We start from the raw sequence: 26,066 nt of genomic DNA, 5'->3' as shown, positions 1-26,066 counted from the left end.
ACCCAGAGAGGCTAGCACAGCCACGGCCACCAGGAGCAGGGCCAGGAAGAGGTAAAGAATCCGCACCGATGTGTGCAAAGACAGGTTCTTCTGACAGCGGCTGCAGCGGGGCCCTGGCCGGCCTGTTGGGAGACAAAGGAGACCGCTGGCTGAGGCTGCAGGTGAAGGGTCAGTTCCATATCCCTGCTCTGAACTGTCTCATCACATATCAAACCAGCCTCAGAAAGGGAGCTGTTCTCCATCCACATGTCTACCATCTCACTGTTTTCTCTAGGTCCTCAAGTTTTTAACAAGAGAAGAGAGCAGAGTCGGGGTCTTCAAAGAACACCCCTATCACTGCCATCATTCTCTCTTAGCGCAACATCAATCAGCTGGTGGTGTAGGGCAACACCTCTTCCTGATACACTGGCCTTAAGATGGTCCATGATATGGGGCAGCCAGCCTTGTTTCACCACTGGGTGACCAACTTGTTTCAGTTGGCCTAGGACTTTCTAGGCTGTAGTACTGAGTCTCCCATTGTGGGAATGCCTCAGCATGGTACAAGCCAGTCACACACCCTGGGAAACCCCTCAGTCCCTAAACTTCTCAGGTGACAAGCAATTCTCCTGGAAATGGAACAAAAGGTTCCAGCCCACCAGTTGGGTCCCTGGTATGGAAGAAGAAGGAAACTTGGTATTCCTGGCTCCTCTTGCAAGTGACCAATGTCCAGTGGCAATGCAATGATGTTGCCAGTTGTGAAATTTCTAAGGCAGATTCGACTTCAGCTGCACATTATGAGTACTAGGAATGTTTAAAAATCCTTATGCCCCTTTCACACTCCAGACCAAAAGGAATCAGAATTTCTGAGGGCTATTTACAGGCTTCCTGGGGGGATTACAATACACAGCACAGGTTGAGAACAGCTGTGCTCATTGAAACCCACCAAGAAGTCTTTCTCTAAGTAACACTTCAGGTGGCATTGGTTTCTGAGATTATCCAAGTGCCAAGGGGGGCCTGGTAGGCCAAGTGGATGAGCCACTTGGGTGGCATGGGATACGGTGAAGGGGACAGTTCTGGGTCAGTTAGAGGACAAGCCCTGGGGGAGATGGCAGTGGTCCCTGACAGGTTTCAAGAGGAACCCTGGTGACAGATGTCAGTCGTGTCAAACCTTGACATCATCCATACTGCATAATGTAGGCCCATGCAACTCTTGCCTTTTCACCCTCCAGGAAGCAGTGGGGAAAAGGACAGCCAGGATTTTGTAGCCATGTAGGGAGATAAGTCACCAGCGTGGGAATAGGGGCAAGGAGATCAGAAAGCAGACCACAGAGCCCTTACCCTCTTGTGTGCATGGGAAGGTCGGCATGTCCTCGTCGTCACCAGCCAGATCCTCTTCTGTAACACACAACGCATCTCCGTCGCCAGTGGCCGACCTCACTGTGACGGAGCCAGTGCTGTCAGACCCGGGGTTGGAACCTGGAGCCACACCCACCCCTCTCCAGCTGCCACAATCCCCACACCCCATGCTCACCCCCACCCTTGACTCCAAGTCAGGTCATTCAAGCTCCAGATGACCTGATAGTAAGCAGAGGAAAAGAGAAAGAAGAATCAAGTGACTGAGGAACCGTGATGTCCCAACACCTCTAGGTAAGGAGATTTTATGATCTCCCACAAGCTGGTAAAGATAGGCCAGCTCAGCTGTCTAGTCTATTCTCTCTATACCTTGCTCAAACCCTTGGGGTGAAATAAGAAGGAATAAGAGCTGGTTGTTTGATCCAGCTCATCATCCTTCCACGCCCTGGCACATGATAACACAAGCAGAATTCCTTTCTTCCAGGTCAAGGGTAAACCTGCAAGACTCTGCATTCAGCCTAGCTGGGGGCCACAGAGAGGAGGAAGTGGGAGTGAAGAGGATACGAGACAGTCACAGACCTCTGCCTCACACACTGTGTCATTCAGGACCTGCCAGGGCATGGAAGGGACCATAGGAGGAGCAGTTCTCATATGGGAAGGCTAATCTGGTACATGTTCCCTGGGATCGTGTGTTCCCCAAATAAGACCTAGGTGATGGATTCCCTCATTCAGAAGATAACAAGACCTGGTCCTTGGTAAATGATGAGGAGAAAGATGCCCAAAATAGGCAGAGTGAACCAAATTTCCAAGTGGGTGTTTAAGAACTGACCTAACCAGTACTTTTGTCCTGGGGAGTGGGTGTGGGGTGGAGGGATGCACAAGCTGATCATGACAACCAAATTCCTGGGAGATATCTGTAGAGGGGATTTTTTTACAACCAGCCTCAGGGCACCTGGATGGCTCAGTCAGTTAGGCATCTGCCTTCAGCTCAGGTCATGATCTCAAGTCCCACATTGGGCTCCCTGCTCAGCTTCTCCCTCCCCATCTCCCTCTACTCCTTGTACTCTCTGCTTGTACTCTCTCTCAAATAAATAAATAAATAAATAAATAAATAAATAAATAAAATCTTTTTTTTAAATAAATAAATAAAATCTTTAAACAAAAAAACCTATCCCTCAAAATCCAGAGGCAATAAAAGAAAAAACTGATACATTTGACTACATGACAATAAAATGAAAATGATTTTGCATGATTAAAAAAAATTAATGACAAGCTGGAAGAAAATATTCACAGTATATATTACAGATAAAGAGCTAATACACCAAGTTTATAAAGAACTTTAAAAAATTTAGGAAATGGAATAAATTCATCAATCACAGGATACAAAATCAATGCTAGAAATCTACTGCATTTATTTTTCATGTAGGCTCCATACCCAGTGTTGAGCCCAATGCAGGGCTTGAACTCACAACCCTGAGATTGAGACCTGAGTTGAGATCAAGAGTCAGATGCTTAACCAAATGAGCCACCCAAGTGCCCCTGTTGCATTTCTATACACCAATAATGAGGCAGCAGAAAAGGAAATTAAGAAATCAATCTCATTAACAATTGTGTCCAAACCAATAAGATGCCTGGGAATGAACCTAACCAAAGAAGTGAAAGACGTATACTCTGAAAACCATAAAACACTGACAAAAGAAATTGAAAATCACACAAAGAAATGGAAAGACATCTCATGTTCATGGATTAGAAGAACAAATATTGTTAAAATGTCTATACTACCTAAAGCAATCTACATATTTAATGCAATCCCTATCAAAATACTAGCAGCATTTTTCAAAGAACTGGAATTAACAATCTTAAAATTTGTATGGAACCACAAAAGATCCTAAGTAGCCAAAGCAATCTTTTTTAAAAACTGGGAGTATCACAATTTCAGATTTCAAGCTATGCTACAAAGTCATAGTAATCAAAACATATGGTACTAGCACAAAAATATGTGGAATGGAACAGAAAACTCAGAAATAAGCTGACAATTATATGGTCTATTAATTTTCAACAAAGAAGGAAAGTCTATGCAATGGGAAAAAGAGATTCTCTTCAACAAACTACTGTTGGGAAAACTGGACAGTTACATGTAAAGGAATGAAACTGGATCACTTTCTTACACCATATACAAGGATAAATTAAAAATGGCTTAAAGACCTAACTGTGAAACCTGAAACAATTAAAATCCTAGAAAAGAGCACAGGCAGTAATTTCTCTGACATCAGCTGTAACGACATCTGTCTATATTTGTTTCTTGACACAAGTGAAGCAAAAGCAAAAATAAACTATTGGAACTACGTCGAAATACAAAGCTCCTGCAGGGTGAAGGAAAACAATCAACAAAACTAAAAGGCAACCCACAGAATGGGAGAAGATATTTGCAAATGACGTATCAAATAAAGGGTTGGTATCGAAAGTGTATGAAGAATGTATAAAATTCAACACCCAAAATATGAATAATCCAATTAAAAATGGGCAGAAGACATGAATAGACATTTTCCCAAAGCAAACATCCAGTGGCTAACAGACACATGAAAAGATGCTCAACATCACTTATCATCAGGGAAATACAAATCAAAACTACAATGAGATATCACCTCATACCTGTCAGAATGGCTAAAATAAAAAAACAGAAAACATCAGTGATGGTGAGGATGTGGAGAGAATTGCACTGTTCATGGCAAACTAGTACTGTGGAAAAAGAGTATGGAGGTTCTTCAAAAAATTAAAAACAGAACTACTCTATGAGCCAGTAATCACATTACTGGGTATTTACCCCCCAAATACAAAAACATTAACTCAAAGGGATATACATGCACCCTTAAAGCAGCATTACTTACAATAGCCAAATTATGGGAGCAGCTCAAGCATCCATTGATAGATGAATGGGTCAAGAAGATGCACTACATATACATGTCACATGGGACGGAATATTATTCAGCCATAAAAAGAATGAAATCTTGCCATTTACAACAACATGAATGGAGCTAGAGAGTGTAATGCTAAGAGAAATAAGTCAGTCAGAGAAAGACAAATGTCATACGATTTTATACTTGTATGTGGAATTTAAGAAACAAATCAAATGGGGGCGCCTGGCTGGCTCAGTCAGTTAAGCATCTGCCTTCGGCTCAGATCATGATGTCAGGGTCCTGAGATTAAGCTCCACATCAGGCTCCCCACTCAGCAGGGAGTCTGCTCCCCCCTCTTCCTCTGCCCCGCCCCCTGGTTGTGCTCTCTCATTTTCTATCAAATAAATAAATAAAATAATAAAAAACAATACAAAACAAATGAGCAAAGGGGAAAAAAGAGACAAACCAAGAAACAGACTTAACTATAGAGAGCAAACTGATAGTTACAAAACGGGAAGTGGGTGGGGAAATGGGTAAAATAGGAATAAAATAAAACAAAATAAAATATCAGGAAATAAAGGACCAAAAGTCACACAGAAAAATGAACAAAACACCTAAACAAGCAGCTAGGACAAAGAGATACAAAAATGTCCCCTAAGTACTTCTAGTTATGGAATGCATAAATCATGGGGGAAAAGATACAGCATAAGGAATATAGTCAATGGTATTGTAATAGTGTTGTATGGTGACAGATGCTAGCTGCACTGTGGTGAGCACACCGTAACATATGCACTTGTCAAATCACTATGCTGTACACCTGAAAGTAATGTAACATTATGTGTCAACTGTAATTAAGAAAAATATCCCAATGGAATATGACTCAGCCATTAGAAACGACAAATACCCACCATTTGCTTCAACGTGGATGGAACTGGAGGGTATTATGCTGAGTGAAGTAAGTCAATCGGAGAAGCACAAACATTATATGGTCTCACTCATTTGGGGAATATAAAAAAATAGTGAAAGGGAATAAAGGGGAAAGGAGAAAAAATGAGTGGGAAATATCAGAAAGGGAGACAGAACATGAGAGACTCCAAACTCTGGGAAACGAACTAGGGGTGGTTGAAAGGGAGGTGGGTGGGGGGTGGGGTAACTGGGTGACAGGCACTGAGGGGGGCACTTGATGGGATGAGCACCGGGTGTTATTCTATATGTTGGCAAACTGAACACCAATAAAAAATAAATTTATAAAAAAAGAATTAAAATAACATAAAAAAGAAAAAGATCCCATAAACAGATAAAAAGATGTTCAACTTTATTTATAAGATAAATGCAATTTTTAATTTTTTTGTTTTTTTTTTATTGGAGTTCGATTTGCCAACATATAGTATAACACCCAGTGCTCATCTTGTCAAGTGGCAATTTTTAATTTTTAAAAAAACTTTCATTTATTTATTTTTTTAGAGATGGGAGAGAGATAAAAGAAGAAGGAGAGAGAGAATCTTAAGCAGGCTCCATGCTGGGGCTCAATCTCACAACCCTGAGATTATGACCTGAGCTGAAATCAAGAGTCAGACACTTAAATGACAGCCACCCAGGTGCTCCAAGGTAAATACAATTTAAAACTACAGTGTGAAAACATTTCTCACCCGTCAGACTGGCAAAAATGCAGAGGCTGATAATATTACTCAATTGGCCAGGCTATGGGGAGTTGGGGTAGGAATGCAAATGGCCTAGACCTGATGGAGGGAAATTTAACATAAATATTTGCCCTTTGACAACCATACTTCTTTTTTTTTTTTTTAATTTTTATTTTTTATTTTTTATTTTATGATAGTCACACAGAGAGAGAGAGAGAGGCAGAGACATAGGCAGAGGGAGAAGCAGGCTCCATGCACCGGGAGCCCGACGTGGGATTCGATCCCGCGTCTCCAGGATCGCGCCCTGGGCCAAGGCAGGTGCCAAACCGCTGCGCCACCCAGGGATCCCGATACTTCTTTTTTTAGAAAATATTTATCTGATAAATCAGATTTATTTTTAAAATATTTTATTTATTCATGAGAGATATAGAGAGAGGCAGAGACACAGGCAAAGGGAGAAGCAGGCTCCATGCCTGGAGCCCAATGTGGGACTTGATCCCGGGACTCCAGGATCATGCCCTGGGTCAAAGGCAGGTGCCAAACCACTGAGTCACCCAGGGATCCCTGACAATCATACTTCTATGAATTTATCCATAATATACACCTCCAACAATCTGAAAACATATATGACAAGGTTATTCACTGCAAGATTACTTGCTTAAATTGCAAAAACTGAGAACTATTTAAATATTCAACTATGGGAGATTGGTTAATATGCCATGGTTATATATACACAATGGGACTCTATGCAACTATACAGATGAATAAGGAAAATATCTAGTCACTGATACGGAGTCATTTCCAGGCGATATTTAATAAAAACAGCAAAGTGCAAAGGAACATATATAGTATAACACCTTTTTTTGTAAGAAAGAAGGTAAAATAAGAAAACATGCATATATCGGGCAGCCTGAGTGGCTCAGCGGTTTAGCGCCGCCTTCAGTCCAGGGCCTGATCCTGGAGACTCGGGATTGAGTCCCGCATCAGGGTCCCTGCATGGAGCCTGCTTCTCCCTCTGCCTGTTTCTCTGCCTCTCTCTCTCTCTGTGTGTGTGTGTGTGTGTGTGTCTCTCATAAATAAAATCTTAAAAAAAAAAAAAAGAAAACATGCATATATCTGCTTATCATTAAAAGAAACACAGGAAGTAAAAAGACAAAAAGCAATTGTTTTCTATGAAGAAGGATAGGGTGGGGGAAATGGGGTGGAAGGGACACAGAAGGAGTGGCATTTCTCTGAGTGAAACTCTTTGTATAGTTTTGACTTTTGAAAACATGTTAATATTTTACATATTCAAAAAATTAAATTTTATTGATCAAAATAAATACCCCATGTGGAACCAAATGAACCTTACTTACATTTTGAAGGAATACAATAAGCATACTGAAGTGGGGGATGGGAAGGAAAGAAAAACTAATTTAATACCTTGCCTAAGATTATTTAATCTAAGTAAACTAAATTAGTTCTGAATATGTAATCCCTGTCTGGGATACGGTAGGATATAATTGGGGAAGAAATGCAAACAAATCTTAAACTTCTAAAATAATTTTATTTATTATTATAGTATGTGTAAAGCAATTCTGAAATTATTTTAGGTTAATTCAAGACTGAGCAAATGAGTAAATGTGTGGATGTGGTTTGGACTCAGGGTTTTTCACTGTGGAAAAGGGGACCCAGAAATATGGAATGGGGGAGATAAGGAAAAAACTTTGGAGATGGATTGAAATTGAAGGTATCAACATAAACTCATAATTTCTAATATGTATAGGCACGTAGATATTCATGCTTATGTGCATATATAACATGTATATGTATCTGTATGTGTAGATATGTATATACATATAACTTTGTTTGCTGAAAGGTCCAGGAAGTAGAGACACTGACATAGCAATGAACACCCATAGCAACCCAAATCTTGGTGGCTAATACCATTTCCAACTTGAAAAAAGCCAGGGATCCTTGGAGGAATAGCTAATTCTAGGGCTGGGCTAGAAGGTAGGTAAAAGATGAATCTGGAACATCTTGGTATTTCAGAAATTAAAGGAATGCTTAAAAAAAAAAATGATAGGGGCATGCCATAAGGAAATAGAAACCATCCTGAAGATGTCCTTACTGGCCAAATCTGGAACAATTTGAGCCCTAAAATAATTAAGTTATAATAATGCTATTACAAGTCATTGAAAAAATAGGAATTCATGAATCCATATCGCTGACAGAAGGAAAGGCTCTTCATTTTTTTTAAGTTCTTAGCTTATTAATCATCTATTTAAAATATCTGCACAATTCACCACAGATAAAGTCACTGAAGAATCTTTACTCCTTCTATTTTATCTCTAGCTCACTTTTGGCCAGCACCAACACTGGCTTTTGCAGTCCCCCTGACTTTTTTCATTCTGTTCTTGTGTTCCTTTCCCTATTTTCTTGAGGTTTTTTTCTTCTCATACAGGCCATGTCTTGCAAGTCTACATTTGGGTTCATTTTTCTTTACATAATCCAAGGAATCATAAATCATGCCAAAGCCAGTTATCTTGCCACGACCAAAACGGGTCCTGAATCCAAATACAAAAATGACATCTGGTGTGGCCTTATACACTTTGGCTAGGTTTTCCCTAATTTCTGTCTTAGGTACTGTGGCCTTTCCTGGGCGAAGAATACCACTGACCATTTGTTTCTGCTAAAGTTGGCCATGAACTTCCTAGTCTGGATAATTACTGCGTTGTTCATGATGGTGGCTGAGTTTAAAGCAGCCAGGGGAGGAAAGGGAAGAGCTCTTTCTTAACAGTAGTGCTGGAGTTGGGAAATCAGCCCTTTGCAATCAGTATACTAAAGATCAAATCAGGCAAGAACCATCACCAGATACTACTTTTAGGGAAAACTGTGATGAAGAGCAGTATACATGCATGGTCTTAAAGTGTCTTCTTATAGAAGACTTATTAGTTATGAGGGAGGGGGAACCTCAGTAATTATTATTGGGGAAATGAGACAACACCTTGACCAGGTGATCAAAATTAACATCACCCAAGAGGGACAGATTTACACTGTGTGCCTCCAGATGTGACAGCCAGAGCAGCACACAACTTATTGGCCAAGAACGCATAACCCCAATCCACTCACCAGGAAACAGGAGAAAAACACAAACTGAGGATCATCACATTAAAAAAAGTTATGTGGGAGGGGGTTATATTTTTCAAAAGTATCAGTCATAACAGACAATAAACGTCAAAGAGACGGGACAACTAAACGCAATCCTTGACATTAGACTGGATCCTGTGCTGGAGGAAAAGGAAATGTGCAGAGGATAGTGTCAGTCAACTGAGAACACTGGAATCCATATACTGTAGGTTAGATAAAGTATCAAGGCAAATTCACGAAATTTACAAGTGTACTCTGACATATTCCTATTTTTAGGAAATCCGCACTGAATATTTTAGCAGGGCCATGAGGTATGTGCTTCACAAAAAATTATGCTCGCCTATGTATGTGCATATGTGTTACATGTGTGTATGGATACTTCATTGAAAATTTTTGTGCATACAATGTGATGCACATGTAGGATTTTCTCAAGATAATCTCCTAAGAGTGAACTGACTGGATCAAATGGTAAGGATATTTTATTTTGTTTTTAAAGATTTTATTTATTTATTCATGAGAGACACACTGAGAGAGGCAGAGACATAGGCAGAGGGAGAAGCAGGGAACCCGATACAGGACTTGATCCCAGGATCCTGGGATCATGACCTGAACCAAAGGCGGACGCTCAACCACTGAGCCACCCAGGTGCCCCTGTAAGGACATTTTAATGCCCTGGAAACAAATGAACGAACCGCCATCTGGAAAGGGCACGCAAATTACACTCCTACCCATATAGCGTATGATAGACACTGACATACTAGTTCCTCCCCAGTGAGTCTTACCATAAAAATAAATGTTTTTACCAGTTTAACTCAAAGCCTCTCCATGTTTTGTTTTGCACAATTAAAAGTTATTAGGAGGCTGACCATTATCAAGTGCTTTCTAGCCATTCTTTTCCATGCATCGTCTATATTTAGCCTTTGCCCATTTTTCTGTTGAGCTGTGGATTTTGTGTGTGTGAGAGGCTTACTTAAGAACATAACTTTTTATCACCTGTCTTGCCGATATTTCAATATATTTCTTTCTAAAACTGTTAAAGCTTGTGTGTGCACAGCTCTCAGGCCACCACAGTGCCTTCCAGGGGGAAGGCAAAGACCGGGGAGCTGTTGAAGGGCATTCACATTGTACCCCCTGATTAAACAGTAGAATCCTGAGGAGTCTGTCTGTATTCAGGACTCTTCTTCCAGAGGGGATTTCTGTGACTTTTGCCAGGTGCCAGGGGAGCTACCAATCTGGGACCACTGCAGTTTGAGTTATTAAACTGGATTGTCCAAGTATGCACACTCAACATATAAACTGGACTTCCGGCCCACATGAGGGCAAGCCTCTACTTACCTGGCACAGTCTTTTCCACCCTCTGGACTCTCTGGAGACATCCAGTTTCCTAGTCAGCTCTCTGGCAGGGGGATTCCCACCACCACTCCCCATCCTGTCCCTGCCCTTTTTCCAAGGAGTAGACTAGTGGGGGTGCACTTCAAAATCTTTAACCAGAGGTATGGATATTGACCAATCAGTAGGAAGACTGACCAATCAGAAAAGACTGGGACCAAACAAACAAACAGGTAGAAAGGCTGTCCCAGGGTTTCACAGGGTGACACAGGGTGACAGGCTCTACGGTGAAGGTCTTCCGGCCAGCTACCCCCACCCCCCGCCCCCGGCCTACGCCACTCACAGCCTTGTTCCTCCTATACCCAAGACTTCAGGTTCCTGACATCCGGCTTCTGTATTTGTTCACTCTTGGGTTTCAGCTTCTAATCTGAATTTTTTTTCTTGGTCTTCATAAACTTCCTCAGTTTTCTTTCAACTTTAGCTATGCATTTAGCAGTTCACTTGTTGTTTACTATATAAACTTCATAATCCACGAATATTTTAAGCTGGGAACACTAGAAGTAGAAGCTTGAAGTTTTTGTTTTTCTTTCTTCCCTTTTTTGATGTGATAAAAATTTGGGTCTTGCCTTATGGCCATCTTCACCACAACCCTATATACTTCACAGTCTAAAATATCACTTGGGGAATGCCTGAGTGACTCAGCTGTTGAGCATCTGCCTTGGGCTCAGGGCACAATCCCAGGGTCCTGCAGGGAGCCTGCTTCTCCCTCTGCCTCTCTCTCCGTGTCTCTCATGAATAAATAAAATCTTTAAAAAATATATAATTTCCATGGACAAAAAGACTGAGGTTCAGAAAAGTTAAGAATGTTGCTTCACAGCACACAGAATATGTGGTGAAGCGGAGATCTGAACTCAGGAATCTTTTTTCTGTCATACCTACCGCCTCCTTGGAGTAACGAGCAGAGGTCCCACAAGTGCCAAGAAATCTGGCCTCTGCATCAAGGCAAATAGGTAGAAGTGAAGGGGGCTGGTGCCGACAGAGCATGTGATGGGGGCTCAGAGGCTCTGGCAGTGACCTGGAAGTGGTTCCAAGACCTCATTTCCCAAACCCTGTGCAGTTGTGACCACTGGTCAAGATGGGAGCCAGAAGGCAGAGTGGGCAAGGACACTGGGTAAGTGGAGGCACCCGGAATGGGCTCAGGAAGGGAGGGATTGAGGGGGACCCCAAATTAAAGATGCCACCAATCATTGCCATGAATGCCTTCTGCTGTCGTCCAGGTCACGGCTTATATGCCACTTCTTCAGTGGCCTTCCTTGAGCTCCCAAACTGGACCATCCCCTTGTTATATATACTTCAGCATGGGCTGTGTCCTCCCATTGTAGAAGGCACCATACCTTTCATTATTCAGCAGCTCTCTCACCCAGTGTTTAAGATCTCAGGGCAGGGAATGTGTCTGTCTTGTTCTCTGCTTTATCCAAACACCCTAGAGCGGCGAGTGGCCGTGAGTAATGCTCAGCAAACACAGTTTTAAAGGCATCTATGTGGACACGTGGGTGGCTCAGCGGTTGAGTGTCTGCCTTCGGCTCAGGTTGTGATCCCGGGGTTCTGGAATCGAGTCCCACATCGGGCTTCCTGCGAGGAGCCTGTTTCTCCCTCTGTCTATTTCTCTGCCTCTGTGTGTCTCTCATGAATAAATAATAAATCAATATTTAAAGGAGTCTATGAATGATTTTACATTACATTTTTAAGTCCATAGTTTGCACGTGGAATCGCCGGGGAGATTGGTCAAGACACCAAAGTTAGTGTCCCACTCTCAAAGTTAATTTGGGGGAGGGTGGAAAGCTGGGATCATATTCATTAGTGCATTTGGTCCTTATGACTAGCCTGAGAGATAAACAGGGTGGGAAGCCACTCTTCCCATTTTATGGGTGAGGAAGCGGAATTGGGGGTGGCCAACAAGTCACAAAGCCAGCCAGTGGCAAAACCTCCTGAATCCTGGCTGATTTCCTCTCTGCAATAAAGGACTCGAGGTAGCCTCTCTCTGATGGAGCAAGTGAGTTCTCAGGTGTGTGTGCACGAGTGTGTGTGTGTGCTCGCCCTGCAGGGGGGTGGGTATGGTGGCAGAAGGAGGGCTGACATGGCAGGTACCACTGATTCCCTCATAAAAAAACCTAAGAAATCAATCTTTCCAGCCCTGCTTTGTGTCTCAGGCTGCCATCCTGTCATCGATCTGCCAACAGTTTATGAGGGGGGTCACCAGGATTGCCATCCTGCTGCCATAAATGTAGGTCTCAGATGAGGCAGGCTCGGATCCTGTCTGGCCAAGACCTCACCCTAACCAGCCAACCTGTCTCAGCCCCGGATGATCTCAGCCAGAACCACGCTGTGCGCTGTCGGGTTTACCGCCGCCGCGGTCCCCAGGGGAGGTATTCCTTCCATTCTTTGGAGAAGAAATGGCTTCTAGGTCTTCCTGCCCGTTTCTCATTTCTCTCCACCCCTTGATGATGCTTCCCTACCCTCCCTTGTGACGAGGCCTCCTCCCTGTTCTGGCTCCAGGGCCAATTTCATCACTTCGCTGTTTATAGCCTCTGCAAGGGATCTGGGAGGACTTCAATCAAGCAAGGCTGACACTGACCTTCTGCAAACACACACCCCCCCCCAAAAAAGCACACAGCTTTGTCATAGCTTGCCTCTCCCATTGAGGGCCCCTCAAAATCGGCACGTGGGAATGAAGAAAGACCCCCATTCTGGTACTTTGCAGCCCATGGGCAGGGAAATGATAGTTGCCAGGACAGAACTTGGCTCTCTGTAGACAAGGGGTTCACAAGTATTTGGCGCTGTTCCCTCTGTTGACATCGCAGCTCCATAATTCACGCCCTCTCTGATCCCCAAAGGGGTCTCCTCCTTTTTCTAAGCCTTTGGACTTCCTGTTCTCCAGCACTGGGCCTGCAGGCCTGGGGGACCGCTAATTTATCTACGTCCGGAATGCTCTAGCGACTCTCCACTTTAGCCTTGTTCATCTTAATGAGAACATAATCCAAAGCATTTGGGAGGCTTTTATAAGCCAAGCCCTTTGCAAGCACCGGCTCATTATATTCACATTACACCAAGATTGTTCCGGTCGGGGACAGAGGAAGAAACAGAGGGGAAGCATCGAGAAAAGTTTGGCTTGGGGATACAGAGGCTATGATTGATCAGAGGATGATTGATTAGACAGGAGTCTGTACTCCCTCCTTGCACAGAGGCCAAGTGGGGTGGAGAGAGACAGGAGATGAATTTTCTTCCCCTTCTTCGTCTCCCCTGCCTTCTGCTGTGATCTGACTTAGTGCTGGGTACGCCAGCTTTCTAAAGTGTTTTCAGAGTCAGGGAGGGTGGGAGGAACTTACAGGTCACAGAGCCCATCTGTCATGGTACAAAGGCTTGGAGAGGTGAAATGACCTGCCAGCTTGTTAGTGGTTCCTGCATGTCCAGGGAGCTGAAGGAAGATCCAAACACACATACAGAATGCTTGCAGGCTGGCCTATGCCCAGCTCAGACAAGCCACAGAGCTGGGATAAGCCTTCTCTATCCAGGCCTGATGTCTGTTTACATCTCCTTGAGGTCTGAAATCTTCCTCCAGCCTCAGCCAGCACAGGGCTGATCGCATAGTGGGTGTTCAAAAAAAGATGGGTTTGCTGACCGTTTTTGAGAAGGCCTGCATCCCTAGTTAATTCTCAACTTCTGCTGTTTCAATTAAGAGCTCATTTTTATTAAAAAAAAAAAGATTAATGACTTTGAATATGGTTTAAATTTGGTTTATTCTTAGTTCTCCATGTCTAGGGGGTGTTGGGGAGTGCTAATGCATTGAGGATGCAAAGGCTTAAAGCAGCAGGCTTAAAGCAGCAGAGGCTTAGCATTAACATCCGGGGCCTAACGTTTGAATTGAGAAGGAATGAAGGGGGAGGGTGCAGCAGAATGTAGGGTCTGTTTCCCCTCCCTTTCTCAGAACTAGAACAAGGGATATGATATTCCTCTTCTAAAGCTAAAAGGCCTCTTTTTAGGGAGGTTGGGGGAGTATTCTTTTTTCCAGTGGAGTCCCAATTAATTACTTTAGAATACCATCAGCATTTTACCACCCTCTAAAATAAGGCCCTGGCTCTTCCCTGTGTCATACATAAGTTACCCATGAAACTGAGGACTTCTGGCATGCTGAAGACTGAAGGAACCTGAGTGTCAAACGTCATGGACTGCCAGGTGTCTGCAATGGCTCAAGAAGAGGGCATGTTGCAGGCCATGGGTGTCTGAAGGGAGGCTAAGTTTCCAGAAAGGGAAATAGGCTCTGAGGCCTTCTATCTCTTTTTCTTTCCTTTTCCCATCTTCCTGACTCCAAGATCAACTGTGACAAGAAGGGGTGGGCTTCGGAAAGGACACTGAAGAAGACATGGTAATGCCAGGACTATAAATAAGTCTTTGGGAAGGCCACTCTCTCAGGACAAACTTGGGACAGCGTCAACAAGCTGTCCCAGTTAGCAAACATCTAAGCCAATTTCTGCTTCCCCTGTTCCAGAGGCCTCAAGGGATTACAGCTGTCACGAGGGAATATCCGGGTTGCAGTAATAAAGAAGCCAGACCCAAGAATAACTCACCAAAGGCACAGCCAGGCTCTCTACTCTTCATCTAGTGATCTCTACAGAAATTGCAGGCAGTGTGCTTAAAACAAATTAACCAACTAACAAAAAATCCAGCAGCCTTTGAAGGCCAGTGCTGCAAGCTCAGACTCACAAAATAGGGGCACCCACCGAAGATCTGAAAGAGCTTCTGTTCCTCTCATACCTGAGGTCGTAACAGCTGACTCAAATATCAGGACAGCCCCAAGAGAAACCACATTTTTTTTTTTAAGCCTCTGCTCCCACAGAGCCACGTAGAAAGTGTGATGGAAGGTGCACGTCTTGGCACATTGCTAGGCGTGACTGCTGACTCTGTTGGGGTTGAGCTCGGTTCACTCCTCCCTGGAGGTGAAAAACAGCTGGGACCTGTGAACCAACTGCTAACTCGCCTGTGGTTGCCGACTCCGGCTTTCTTTTGGTTGACCAAAAATATGAAGTTAATTTACTCCCTCAGCCTTTCTGGGACAGCAATCTTCCGTCAGAGTCAGCAAGGGGGAGAGATTCGAGGAACTGAATAAAAGGTCTTTCTTTGGGAACTTCAAGGAACATATTTTGATGATTATCTTCTACGGAGTTCACAGAGTGGGTTTTCAAAACAGCCAATTGGGTCGGTAAAAATAAAGATTTCAGAGTCTTCTCGGGAGCCAATGCTATATTTAAAGTTGCAGCATAGCTATAGTTTAAGGTTGGAGAATGCTATAATTAAGGTTGCAAGATTGTTTTCATTAGAGCCCTTCCGCCATTAACCCCCTCCCCGCACGCTTCCTGTGTGGATGCATCTCTATTCTGGTGGGAATCTGTCTGCCCCACTCTGCTCTAATGAATCTGGTCCTTCCCTTGCAGATTCTCCTGCTCATCAAGTTGTCATGATCCGATTCCCTGCAATAATCACCTCTTTTCTGCTATTTCCTTCCTAAAATCCCATCTGATGCTCTGGGACAAGTTTTTTCTCTCCTCCTATCACCTCTGTCTGGAACCTTGGAGCTGGCCCACAGCCTGTCTTTGCATTGTGGTCCTGGTCACCACACAGTGTGAGGGAAAACTCACACCCTTTATCCTAAGCCCTCTTTGTCCTCAGTGACTTTCCTCCCTTTTTCTGCCCTCTGTGTTTCCAACTGGAGCACTCAGCATCAGGGTGCTGCAATTCTTCTTCAGACAGGATTTACCCACACTGTGCAGACTCCTGGCATTCTAAATGCCACCAGCAATCCCTGGTCACTGTGATAACTACAAATTCCCATCCATTTCTAGATACCCCTTCAAGGGGTGGTGTAGCGTCCAGTTGAGAAGACAACACTGTCTATTCACTCCGTGCCAACAGACCCAACCCTCCCCATCATATACACACTGGTCCTCCTCTGTGGAGGCAGAAACTCCTCTGCTCCCCTTGAACCCTAAAGTCCCATGGGAATGGGGGAGGAATGGGAATCACCAGTTGCTCCATCTTCTCTGTTGTCATTTCTGGATATTCAAACCCTTCATTCTCCCTGTGTTTCACCACCTGAGGTCCTCTCTCTCTCTCTCTCTCTCTCTCTCTCTCTCTCGTGGGGACTCTCTTCCCTTCTCTCAGCTTCGGGTGCAAAAGAGAGGGCATACCATCTACTCACAGAAACCAGCGAAGTGATAATGACAAGTACCTGGCACATGGTAAATACTTTTTTTTTTTTTTTTTTGGTAAATACTTGATAAATGGCAGTAGTTGTCATCTTCCTTGGGTTTCTTTTCTGATGCTACTTGAATTGCTACTATCATTTATTATCCTTTCCTGGTGCCCTCATGCTCAGGACCAATTTCCAACTTTTATGAAATCTATTTTTCAGGATGCCTGAGTGGCTCAGTTGGTTAGGCATCTGACTTGATTTTGGCTCAGGTCATGATCTCAGGGTTGTGAGACTGAGCTCTGTGTAGGGCTCTGTGTTGGGGATGGAGCCTGCTTGGGATTCTCTCTCTTCCTCTCCCTATGCCTCCCTCCCAATCTCTCTCTAAAAGAGAGAGAGAGAGAGAGAGAGAGAGAGAGAGAGATTAAATCCATTTCTCAAACTATGCCCTTTGAAATACTAATTCCAAAATATTCTTTGTGAAAAAAAGTTCTTCGGTCAAGTAAGTCTAGAAAATGCTATACCATCTTAAAACTCATATTAACATAGTGAATATTTTGACAAGTTCTGAAAAAAAAAACCCACTCCATTCTGTGTTTAATTTTATGTTCCTCAAACATTTGATCATAGAACTTCCTGCCATTCTTGAAAAAAAAAAAAAGATATATTGAATCCCATGGAACTAGTATACAGAGGTGCACCTAGTTTGAGGATCACTGTTCCAGATAAGTACATTGCCTGGATTGGGTTATTTTTTTATCCTGTACTCCTGCCATCATCTTTAATGGAGGGAACATCTGTTAACGGTCCACTGGTTCTCTAGACCTTAGGCTGGCTCCTAGACCTGGGATCTATCTCTTCTTCACTGCAGCCACAGCTGAGCCTGTGAGCCCTCTGGAACAGAAGGCTTCCTGTGGTTTCATCTGCAGGATCTCAAGGACCTCTCCCACTGCTCATCCCACTCCCTGCTGCACTAAGCCTTTGCACGCCTTACTCTATCCTGCCTTTAGTCTGGTCCCCCGTGATAAGCTTCAGCTTGCTGGAGCTATTAGCTTTACCTTCTGGAAACTTGTGCCCTTCACCCACTCAGCCTGTTTTCTCTGCACTGCACTGGGGAAACCCAGCCTGGGGTGGGGGCACCTCAGAGAGCAGTGTGCATTTGTCTTCAGTTCAGTTCTGCCACCTGGATCCTTGCTTGCTACTCCTCCTCTTCTCAGCCTACTAATTTCCAAAGATGAGCTCACTTCCTCCTTTTCCGAAAAGATCAAAATTCTTCACCTTCCTCAAACTCTCTCCAGGTGTTACACCCCAAACCCAGTGGGAACGAAGGACCTGCTTGTGTATTTGGAGCAGTGTGGCATCCCATTTCCAAACTTCAAATGGGCATGCCCTTTGATTCTCCAAACCCCCTTCTAGTTTTTTTCCTCAGGGGATACTTAAACAATGAGGCAAAGATGGATGTGTAAAATGATCGATGCATGCTATGACAAACACAAGGAAAAATGTAAAGAACTCAGATGCCCAGTTCCTCAATGAGGAATGGGTTAAAAAAATTACTGTAAAGTTGTATATGGAACATTTTGCGACCATTTAAAAAATAATGCAGGTCTATATTTTCCCCAGGGAAGATATCTATATTTTATTATTGAATTTTAAAAGTACATATGCAGAATAACATGGAAAGTATAATCTTATCCATATGAAAAAAAAATCTGTGTGCAAATATACCCAGAAAGATTTCTGGAAGAATGCTCATCCTAATCTTGTCAATTATCTCTGAGGAGTAGGAGTTCATGTAAGTACTTTTTTTTAAAGGTTTTATTTATTTATTCGAGAGAGAGAGAGAGAGAGAGAAACAGAGACAGGCAGAGGCAGGCTCCATGCAAGGAGCCCGACCTGGGACTTGATCCCTGGTCTCTAGGATCACGCCCTGGGCTGAAGGTGGCACTAAACTGCTGAGCCACCCAGGGATCCCCATAAGTACTTTTTTTCCCCCTCCCTCTTCTGAACTTTTCAAAAAATTTTCATAATGTGGATGTGTTATAAAAAGATTAAATGCAACAAGTCTATGCCTGTATATGTCGGTTCTTCCCTTTCTTTGGGTCCAAGATCCTTTCTTCTTTCGCAGGCAAAGCTTTCCCAAGCTCCCTCCTTCCTCACCACATGCCCGTTTCCTCCTCTCTCCTCTCCCACTCCCTTCTAATGAGCACCACCTCGAAAACCCCTTCCGGCCTGCCCCGCTTCTTGCTTCTTACCGTCACTACTCAGTGGTCCCTTTTGCTGAAACTTTCCTAATGCGAGGCCTCCCTGCACCTTTGCTTCAGATCTACCCATCGCCCTCAGCCTGTGACCTGGCTTTCTCCAATCGTTGAACTCTGCTGATGAACAGTCAATACTGTTGATCACTTCTTCCTTCTTGCAACTTTCTCCTCTCAGTTTCTGTGACATGAAAACCAGCACAGTTCCCTGCCTGGGTCCCTTACCACTCCTGGCTCTCCCACAAGTCATTTTCTTCCTCCCATTTTCTAAAAGGAGAAATTTTAATTTTCCAATGTGCACTCAAGTCATGAGGGCACATCTCTAGGGAGAGGCAGCAACAGGCCATCTACTGACGAACCCTTCCAGGGCCTCTCCAAAGTCAACAGGACACAACTGGAAGTCCTTGGCACCGCTCTCGAGGCCTCCGGGTCCAGTGGCTCCCCAAGTCTCTGAACCAACTCTCCACTGCAGGCCGATCTCACTACCCATAACTAACTGGTTACCTGTGACAGAAATCCGACTTTCCCCAACACTACTTCCTGCCCCTCCTGACAATCCCGAGTGACCTGATCCAAGTTTTGCTCAGCCTTCAACTCCTCCTGAAAGCCTCTCCAAACTGCCCCAACCTGTAATGCTCTTTACCCCAAATCTACCATACGGACCATTCATTTGTTCTGTTCCTTCATCTCCCTTTGTGATGTGATTTTCTTCTTAAGTGTGTACGTCTTGTCTGCCTGAGGGCAGAAACCATCAAAGTGTGTGGCAACATCTCAGGATAACCAATACCTTAGCTTAGGTTCAGGTGGATGTGACGGTGTCTCATTTGAGCCTTGAAGGAAGCATCCACAGGTCTCTATCGACAGGTGTTCGGGACACTGTCAGAAATACGCGTCTGGAGCCCAGAGGAGTAAACCTGGTATCATCAGCCTCTCCCCACATGTCAAATCCACAAGACTGAGTAAGACTATTCAAGGATGGGTGCTTCCTAAGAACCAGAGGCTCCACAGATAACAGATTCATCCAGAAGAGGAGCAGCTAAAGAAGAGACAGGAAAAGAACCAACACAACCCCGAATGGCCTCCTTGGGGTCTCTCTCACGACACACTTTAACTCTTTTTTGAATGATTTGGGCACACATCTGAAGCGCACTAGCAAAGGGCAATCACCTTGAGGGAAAGGATGTTGAGCTCTTCCCTTTCTTTGGGTCCAAGATCCTTTCTTCTTTCGCAGGCAAAGCTTTCCCAAGCTCCCTCCTTCCTCACCACATGCCCGTTTCCTCCTCTCTCCTCTCCCACTCCCTTCTAATGAGCACCACCTCGAAAACCCCTTCCGGCCTGCCCCGCTTCTTGCTTCTTACCGTCACTACTCAGTGGTCCCTTTTGCTGAAACCAACCAACAACCGAGCCCTGACATTTGGCAGTTGGTCAGTAAATGTTAAATAGAAGCATGAGTCTTTATTGAATACCTACGTTAGGTTCTGGGGATACCATGGTGTTACTCTTGCCTTTAAGGATTTCAGCCCAGTGGAGGACTCAGATTTACTCACTTGCAAATGTAGGGGATACCTCCAAGGTGCCAGGCACCGTGAGAGAGTGAGGCAAAGAAAAGGGAGATAGAGTCACCATATTCATGGACCTCACATTCTAACACTACCCTGTGGGCTTATTCTGAAAGAAAAATAGATATAGACCAATAGATCGCTGGATGGATAGATAAAAATATAAATATAAAAAAAAAATATATATATAAATATAGAGGGGATCCCTGGGTGGCGCAGCGGTTTGGCGCCTGCCTTTGGCCCAGGGCGCGATCCTGGAGACCCGGGATCGAATCCCACGTCGGGCTCCTGGTGCATGGAGCCTGCTTCTCCCTCTGCCTGTGTCTCTGCCTCTCTCTCTCTCTCTCTGTGACTATCATAAATAAATAAAAATTTAAAAAAATATATAAATATAGATATATATGTAAACCCTCCATATAGAGTGGAATATTACACAGCCATAAAAAGGAGGAGATCGTGCCACCTGCAACCTAGGGGGTATCATGCTAAGTGAAATAAGTCAGCCTAAGAAAGACAAATACCATATGATCTCACTTATAAGTGGAATCTGGAAAAAAAAAAAACAACCTAATAAACAGAGAGCAGAATCAGAGCTATAAATATAGAGAACAAACAGATGGTTGCCAGAAGGGAGGTGGGTGGGGGGGATTGGCAAAATAGGCGAAGGGGAGTAGGAGATACAGGTTCTCAGTAATGGAATGAATAAATCAGCATATAGGGCACAGCAGAAGGAATACAGTCAATGATACTCTAACAGGGTTGTATGGTGATAGATGGGAGCTACACTTGGGGTGAGCACAGCGTAATATATAAATTTGTGCAATGTTGTACACCTGAAACCAATGCAACATTGTGTGTCAACTCTACTCAAATAGAAAAAAATAAATAAATGTGCCCTCTCAGGAGGAAAGACAACAGAGTAGAATGTTAGAGCTGGGAAGAACATCAAAGCTGGCCCAGGCTGCTTGCAGATAAGGAGGCCCAGAGACTACCAATGACTTCATCAGAGCTACTAGGTTATAAAGCTGGTGGGTGATAGGGCCAGCTCTCACCTTGGACTTCAGTGCTCACAACACACACACACACACACACACACACACACACGCACACACACACCTGCTAAATTAAACATAATCAGACATGGGCAGTGTATATATCTATGAGTGATGAGTGGCACAGTTCGTCCTGCTGCAGTACCTGCCAGTCCTCACACCCTCACAGCTGCCTGTCCTTCAAGAAAACTGCTAAGCTATTCCAGCAAACAATTCTAATGGAGAAGCAGAATTCTTTTTTCTCTCAAATTTAGCTTTGGAATTTAACTTGGTTATTAAAATTACCCCAGATGGATGGCACGGTGAGTGCGGTGTGTGTGTGTGTGTGTGTGTGTGTGTGTGTGTGTGTGTCTGAGGGTTTGGAGCTAGTCTCTATCAGCTGAGCCCTCGGGTCCACCAAATTGATGTTTAGTGGCTCTCTGCACCCTGCCACCTTAGCTCCTTTTCTTTTAGACTTAGGCTCCTTCTTGCACCTAAGGTCTGGGGATGGGGGGTGGGCTTTCCAAGGGGACCCAGTCTGCCCACTCATTGAGTGGATGATCTCCTCGGCCAAGCTGTGGGTGGTAGATTTTCCTGGAATCACATTGCTGTATCCTGCAGCCCTTTTTCTCCCTGTCCGCCCTTTGTCCATGGGATGTGGGCACTGGTCTCTGATTCTGCAGGGAGGGGCTGTTCCTCCCACGCTTGGGGAACAGGGGGGTGTGGCTCTGCCCTGTATGTGGCAACTGAGGACAAGTCTCTCAGGGGCAAAGAGTCGCTCGTGCTGTGGGCCTGCTTCCAACCATCTCTCCACCGAGTCCCTTCCGCTCCCCAAGTGGTACTCAGGCTCCAAGTTCCTGGGCTGAGTCACACTGCATCAGAGCAGGATGGGCCTCAGGGACCACCCAGGAGAAGAACAAGGCTCAGAGAGGGAAACGCTTTGGCCAGAGCCTGACGTGGGGCCAGGAATAGAGCCCATGTCATTGACTCTCAAATCACAGTGAACCAGGCTGCTTCTAAAGGTGTTGGGGTGGGGGGCGCTCATACACCTGGGAGGGCTCCCACCGCAGGACCCTCACACCACAGGTGTGTAAACAATCCCGCAGGTGACTGTTAATGGCTCAGCCAAGCCAGTGGGCAGCTCCAAGATGGGCCATCACCAAGGGGCTGGTGGCAGCTGTGTGTACCCCTCAGGTATGAGAAGGGCCACACCTGGGGCTAGGTACCAGCCTGCATCAAAAGATGTGGCTGCCTGGGAGGCCCGGCCAGAGGCAGGCAGGCAGGAGGGGCTCCGGGGTGGAAACAGCTTGGCTGGCAGAGCAGGCCCTGGCGTCCGGCCACCGGTGGCGGTGCTCCTCAGCAAATGCGTTTTCTTGCCTAAGTACCGTCCCCACGAACACCCCTCTCCCCCACCAAGCATAACATCACCATGTTTTGCTTTGAGGGGGGATAGTGAATCTTTGCCAACAGATGTAATTCTCAGATTGAATGTGGGGCCTTTGGAGGAGGGTTTGAAGCCAGTTCCCCTTGGGGACGGGCCAGTCTGGAAGGGCCGCCCTGCTTTGCTGGGCACTTTACTTTTTCCATGTGGGTGAAAAAAAAAATCCTGATTCTTCATAGTCCACAGATCCAAAGGCCAAATATTTGCTGTCTGCCCTGCTTTTTCCATCTCAGGTAGAGATGGTAGCTCTTCCTGGCTCGTGGGGGACTGGGGTGGGAGGGGGAGGGGGAGGATGAGGGAAGACCCTATAGGGAGGCGTCCTTGTCTCCCCCCCCAACCCCCCACTGCAGCTTTGCAGCCCATGCCCCTGGGATGTTATGGGGGATCAGAAGGTTTCCTGGAGACTGGAGGAAAAAATACATGAGAGCTGCCCCCAAGGCCCCAGTGAACAGGAATTTGGCCCCACATGGTGGTGAGGCTGTTGGTTGAAAACTGGGAAAAGGAGGTGAGAGGGGCAAAGCTTGGGAACCCAAGGAGGGAGCCCACAGACTTCCAGCCAGCAGGCCGGGAAGACCCAGAGACCTGCTGCCACGGTATGGCCCGTCCTCCTCCAAATGTTCATCCACACCAGCTTGTTCCTCTTCCACTCAGAGGAATGGAATTGCCTCGATGAGTTTCAAAAAGGCAGGTCATGTGCTCCTAACTCCATCCTCTATGGGAGCAGGATGTTTCCTCCATTTGGGAGGACTCCTGTCCTGCTTCTCTTCACGGCACTAGATTTTCTCTTACAGGGTTTGTCAGGAATGTTGGTGGAGCCAAACCACTCTGAGTATGTGGAGCATCTTACCATCATCATTAAGGCCCCTGTGGTGAGATGTGGTCTAAGACCCTTCCGGAGGCTTCTGGGTAATGACCTGCCCCCCAGCGGGCTAACGGGGGTGGGTACAGCACCATAGATGTGGTAGCTGAAAGCAGGAGCTTGGTGGGTGAGGCTCCTCTCTGCAGCCAAGGGAACTCCCTGGGGTTGATTATAACTTGCTTTCCTCATCCCGGTCAGCCCAAGACATGGCGAGGCCACTGGGAGACACAAACAGAGGGGCCAGAGGGAAGGAAGCACTAGAGAGGCAGGGGCATGTTAGCCAGGGCTCTGGTCTGGAGGTCAGGCCCCTGGGCTCTGGTCCCCCTGACTAACTGTGACTTTTGAGCAAGTCCCTTCTCCTATCCACAGGACCAGCAACATCATCTGTAGAGCCCAGCGCAAAATGAAGGCACGAGGGGACCTTGTTTAAAAGTTATTAAGAATTTCAAGACCTTAAACCTCGTATGAGGCCTTCTGAGTGTGGGGACCTATGGGGACGCACAGGTTTGCAGACCTGTGACGCTGCTCCTCTACCTGTTTGGGCCTCAGTTTCTTCAACTATACAACATGGAGGCTGTGTTCAGTCAGAGGTTTGTCCGTGAGCCCCTTCTGTGTAAAACACAAACAGAGCTGCTTCTTCGGTATAGTTTAGAGCCCTATGGATGATCTCAAAGGTCTTATTCAGTCCACACATTCAGTGAGTCAGAAAGAAGCGAGGGAGGTTCTCACTGCCGGGAGCACGAGCACCTGCCAGAGGTGTTAGGGAAATATTTAAAGCAAGTATTTAAAGCACGGGACAGAGCATTAAAATCCTAAAAGGTTCCCTATCCCGTAGGATGATTCCAATGTCTGAAGCTCCCCTAGTCAGAAAATGAGCGTGAAGACAAAGTGTGCTTTTTCCCCAGGCCTTGAGAAAGCCAGGCCCGGATACGAACACTTGAGACCAAGTCCTGCTCCTGTGTCCATCCATCCCGGGGACCTGGCTGCAAGGGCCACCGTGGGGATGACCCTCTGCCCTGCGGAGAGCTCAGACCCGGACCACTGGCCTTCCCCAGCTGCTGAGTCCCTGGGAGGTCAGAGGGCAGGTCAGCCAGCGTCCAGAGGTCCCAAAGGGCAGGGTCTGGGCTGAGGGGCTTGGACACACGAGTCTCTCCTGAGGACGGGGCTGCAGCTCTTGGAGGAGAATCCGAGGCCTGGAGCCTGGTGGGAGGCTGGGGAGAGGCTGCAGGAGCCTGGGAGGTGGGTCCCCTGGATGGGGATTTAACACTGCCCGACGGTGGGGCTGGTGACACCACGGGTTCAAGGGATCAGAAACTTGTCCAGAATTTATAACTGCTTTTTAAAAAGGGATAGAGTGAGAAGAGGACTGTGTAGGGGGCTGCGTGTGAACTCTCCCCCCCTCCTCTCCCTCTGCTGGAGACCTGGGACTCCCTCCCAACTCCTTCTTGGGCAGGAGGATCAGAGCCCCCCGCGCCCCCCCCCCAGCCCGGAGCTCGTCCCCCCCGCAGCGCCCCAGCCGGAGAGGCGCCCGCCGCGCCCGGGCGGAGGCGGAGGCGGAGGCGGAGGCGCGGGGCGCGGGGGTCGGCGGGGGCGCGGGGGCGCAGGGGGGCGCGGGGGCGCAGGGGGGCGCAGGGGGGCCTCGGCCTCCGGCGCGCGCGGGGCTTACCTTTCATGGTCCCTCCTGCGAGCCCCGGGGGCGCCCCGGGCGGCGGCTCGAGCTGCAGACTGGCGGGGTGAAGCCCGCAGCTCCTCGGCCCGCGCCCGCTCGCCGCCCTACGCGCCGCCCGCTGGAGCGCCCGGCTGCGGAGGCGGCGCGCCGAGGGGAGGGTCCGCGGGGTCGCAGCCGGGGGGCGCGGGGCCGCCCATCCCGCCGCCCGTCCCGCCGCCCGCGCTTCCCGCTGGAGGCCGGCGAGGTCTGCGGCCGCCCCGCGCCCCGCGCCCCGCGCCCCGCCCCGCCGCGCCCCGCCTCCCCGCTGCCCGGCGCGCGCTCCCCCCTCCCTGCGCGCCACTCCCTGGGCCCCGGCCCAGACCCACTTCCTCGGGAGTTTGAAGACTGCCGCGGCCGGGCCTCTTTGTGCCGCCGCGGGTGCCCGATCCCCCCGCCCCGCGGCCGCGGCGCCCCGGGGAGCGCGCGGGGACCCTCCTCCCGAGCCGCCCTCGGCCCCCGGGGTCGCCTCGTGGCCGGGCTGCTCCGGGCTGCGGGGAGCGGGTCTCCGGGGTCCCCGTGCCTGCCAGCCGCCCGGTCCGGGAAGGCCCGCAAGGTTGGGCGCCCCAGCTCCGCCCCCCCCATGGGGGACTCCCCTCCCAGCCTCGGTGTTTTCTCCACGAGGGCGTTGGGCCCCGGGCG

General features: G+C 46.8%; 1 protein-coding gene across 2 annotated transcripts in view; it reads right to left on the bottom strand.

The window, feature by feature from the left end:
- Positions 1-25,642, bottom strand: part of SCARA3 (scavenger receptor class A member 3) — a 55,950-nt gene extending 30,308 nt beyond the window's left edge. Inside the window, exons 1-3 of one of the 2 annotated variants that reach the window (XM_072719542.1) lie at positions 25,386-25,642; positions 1,318-1,416; positions 3-122 (exon numbers count right to left, since the gene is read on the bottom strand). In XM_072719542.1, coding sequence (XP_072575643.1) covers positions 3-122; positions 1,318-1,416; positions 25,386-25,392 — 226 coding nt within the window. In that variant the 5' untranslated portion in view covers positions 25,393-25,642. The remainder of the gene's footprint in view (positions 1-2; positions 123-1,317; positions 1,417-25,385) is intronic. The other variant, XM_072719543.1, reaches the window with a different exon arrangement.
- Between the last annotated feature and the right edge of the window lie 424 nt (positions 25,643-26,066).

This window comes from Vulpes vulpes, chromosome 9 (assembly GCF_048418805.1).
Source record: "Vulpes vulpes isolate BD-2025 chromosome 9, VulVul3, whole genome shotgun sequence".
NCBI lineage: Eukaryota > Metazoa > Chordata > Mammalia > Carnivora > Canidae > Vulpes > Vulpes vulpes.
This window is presented reverse-complemented; position numbering and strand designations above follow the sequence as displayed.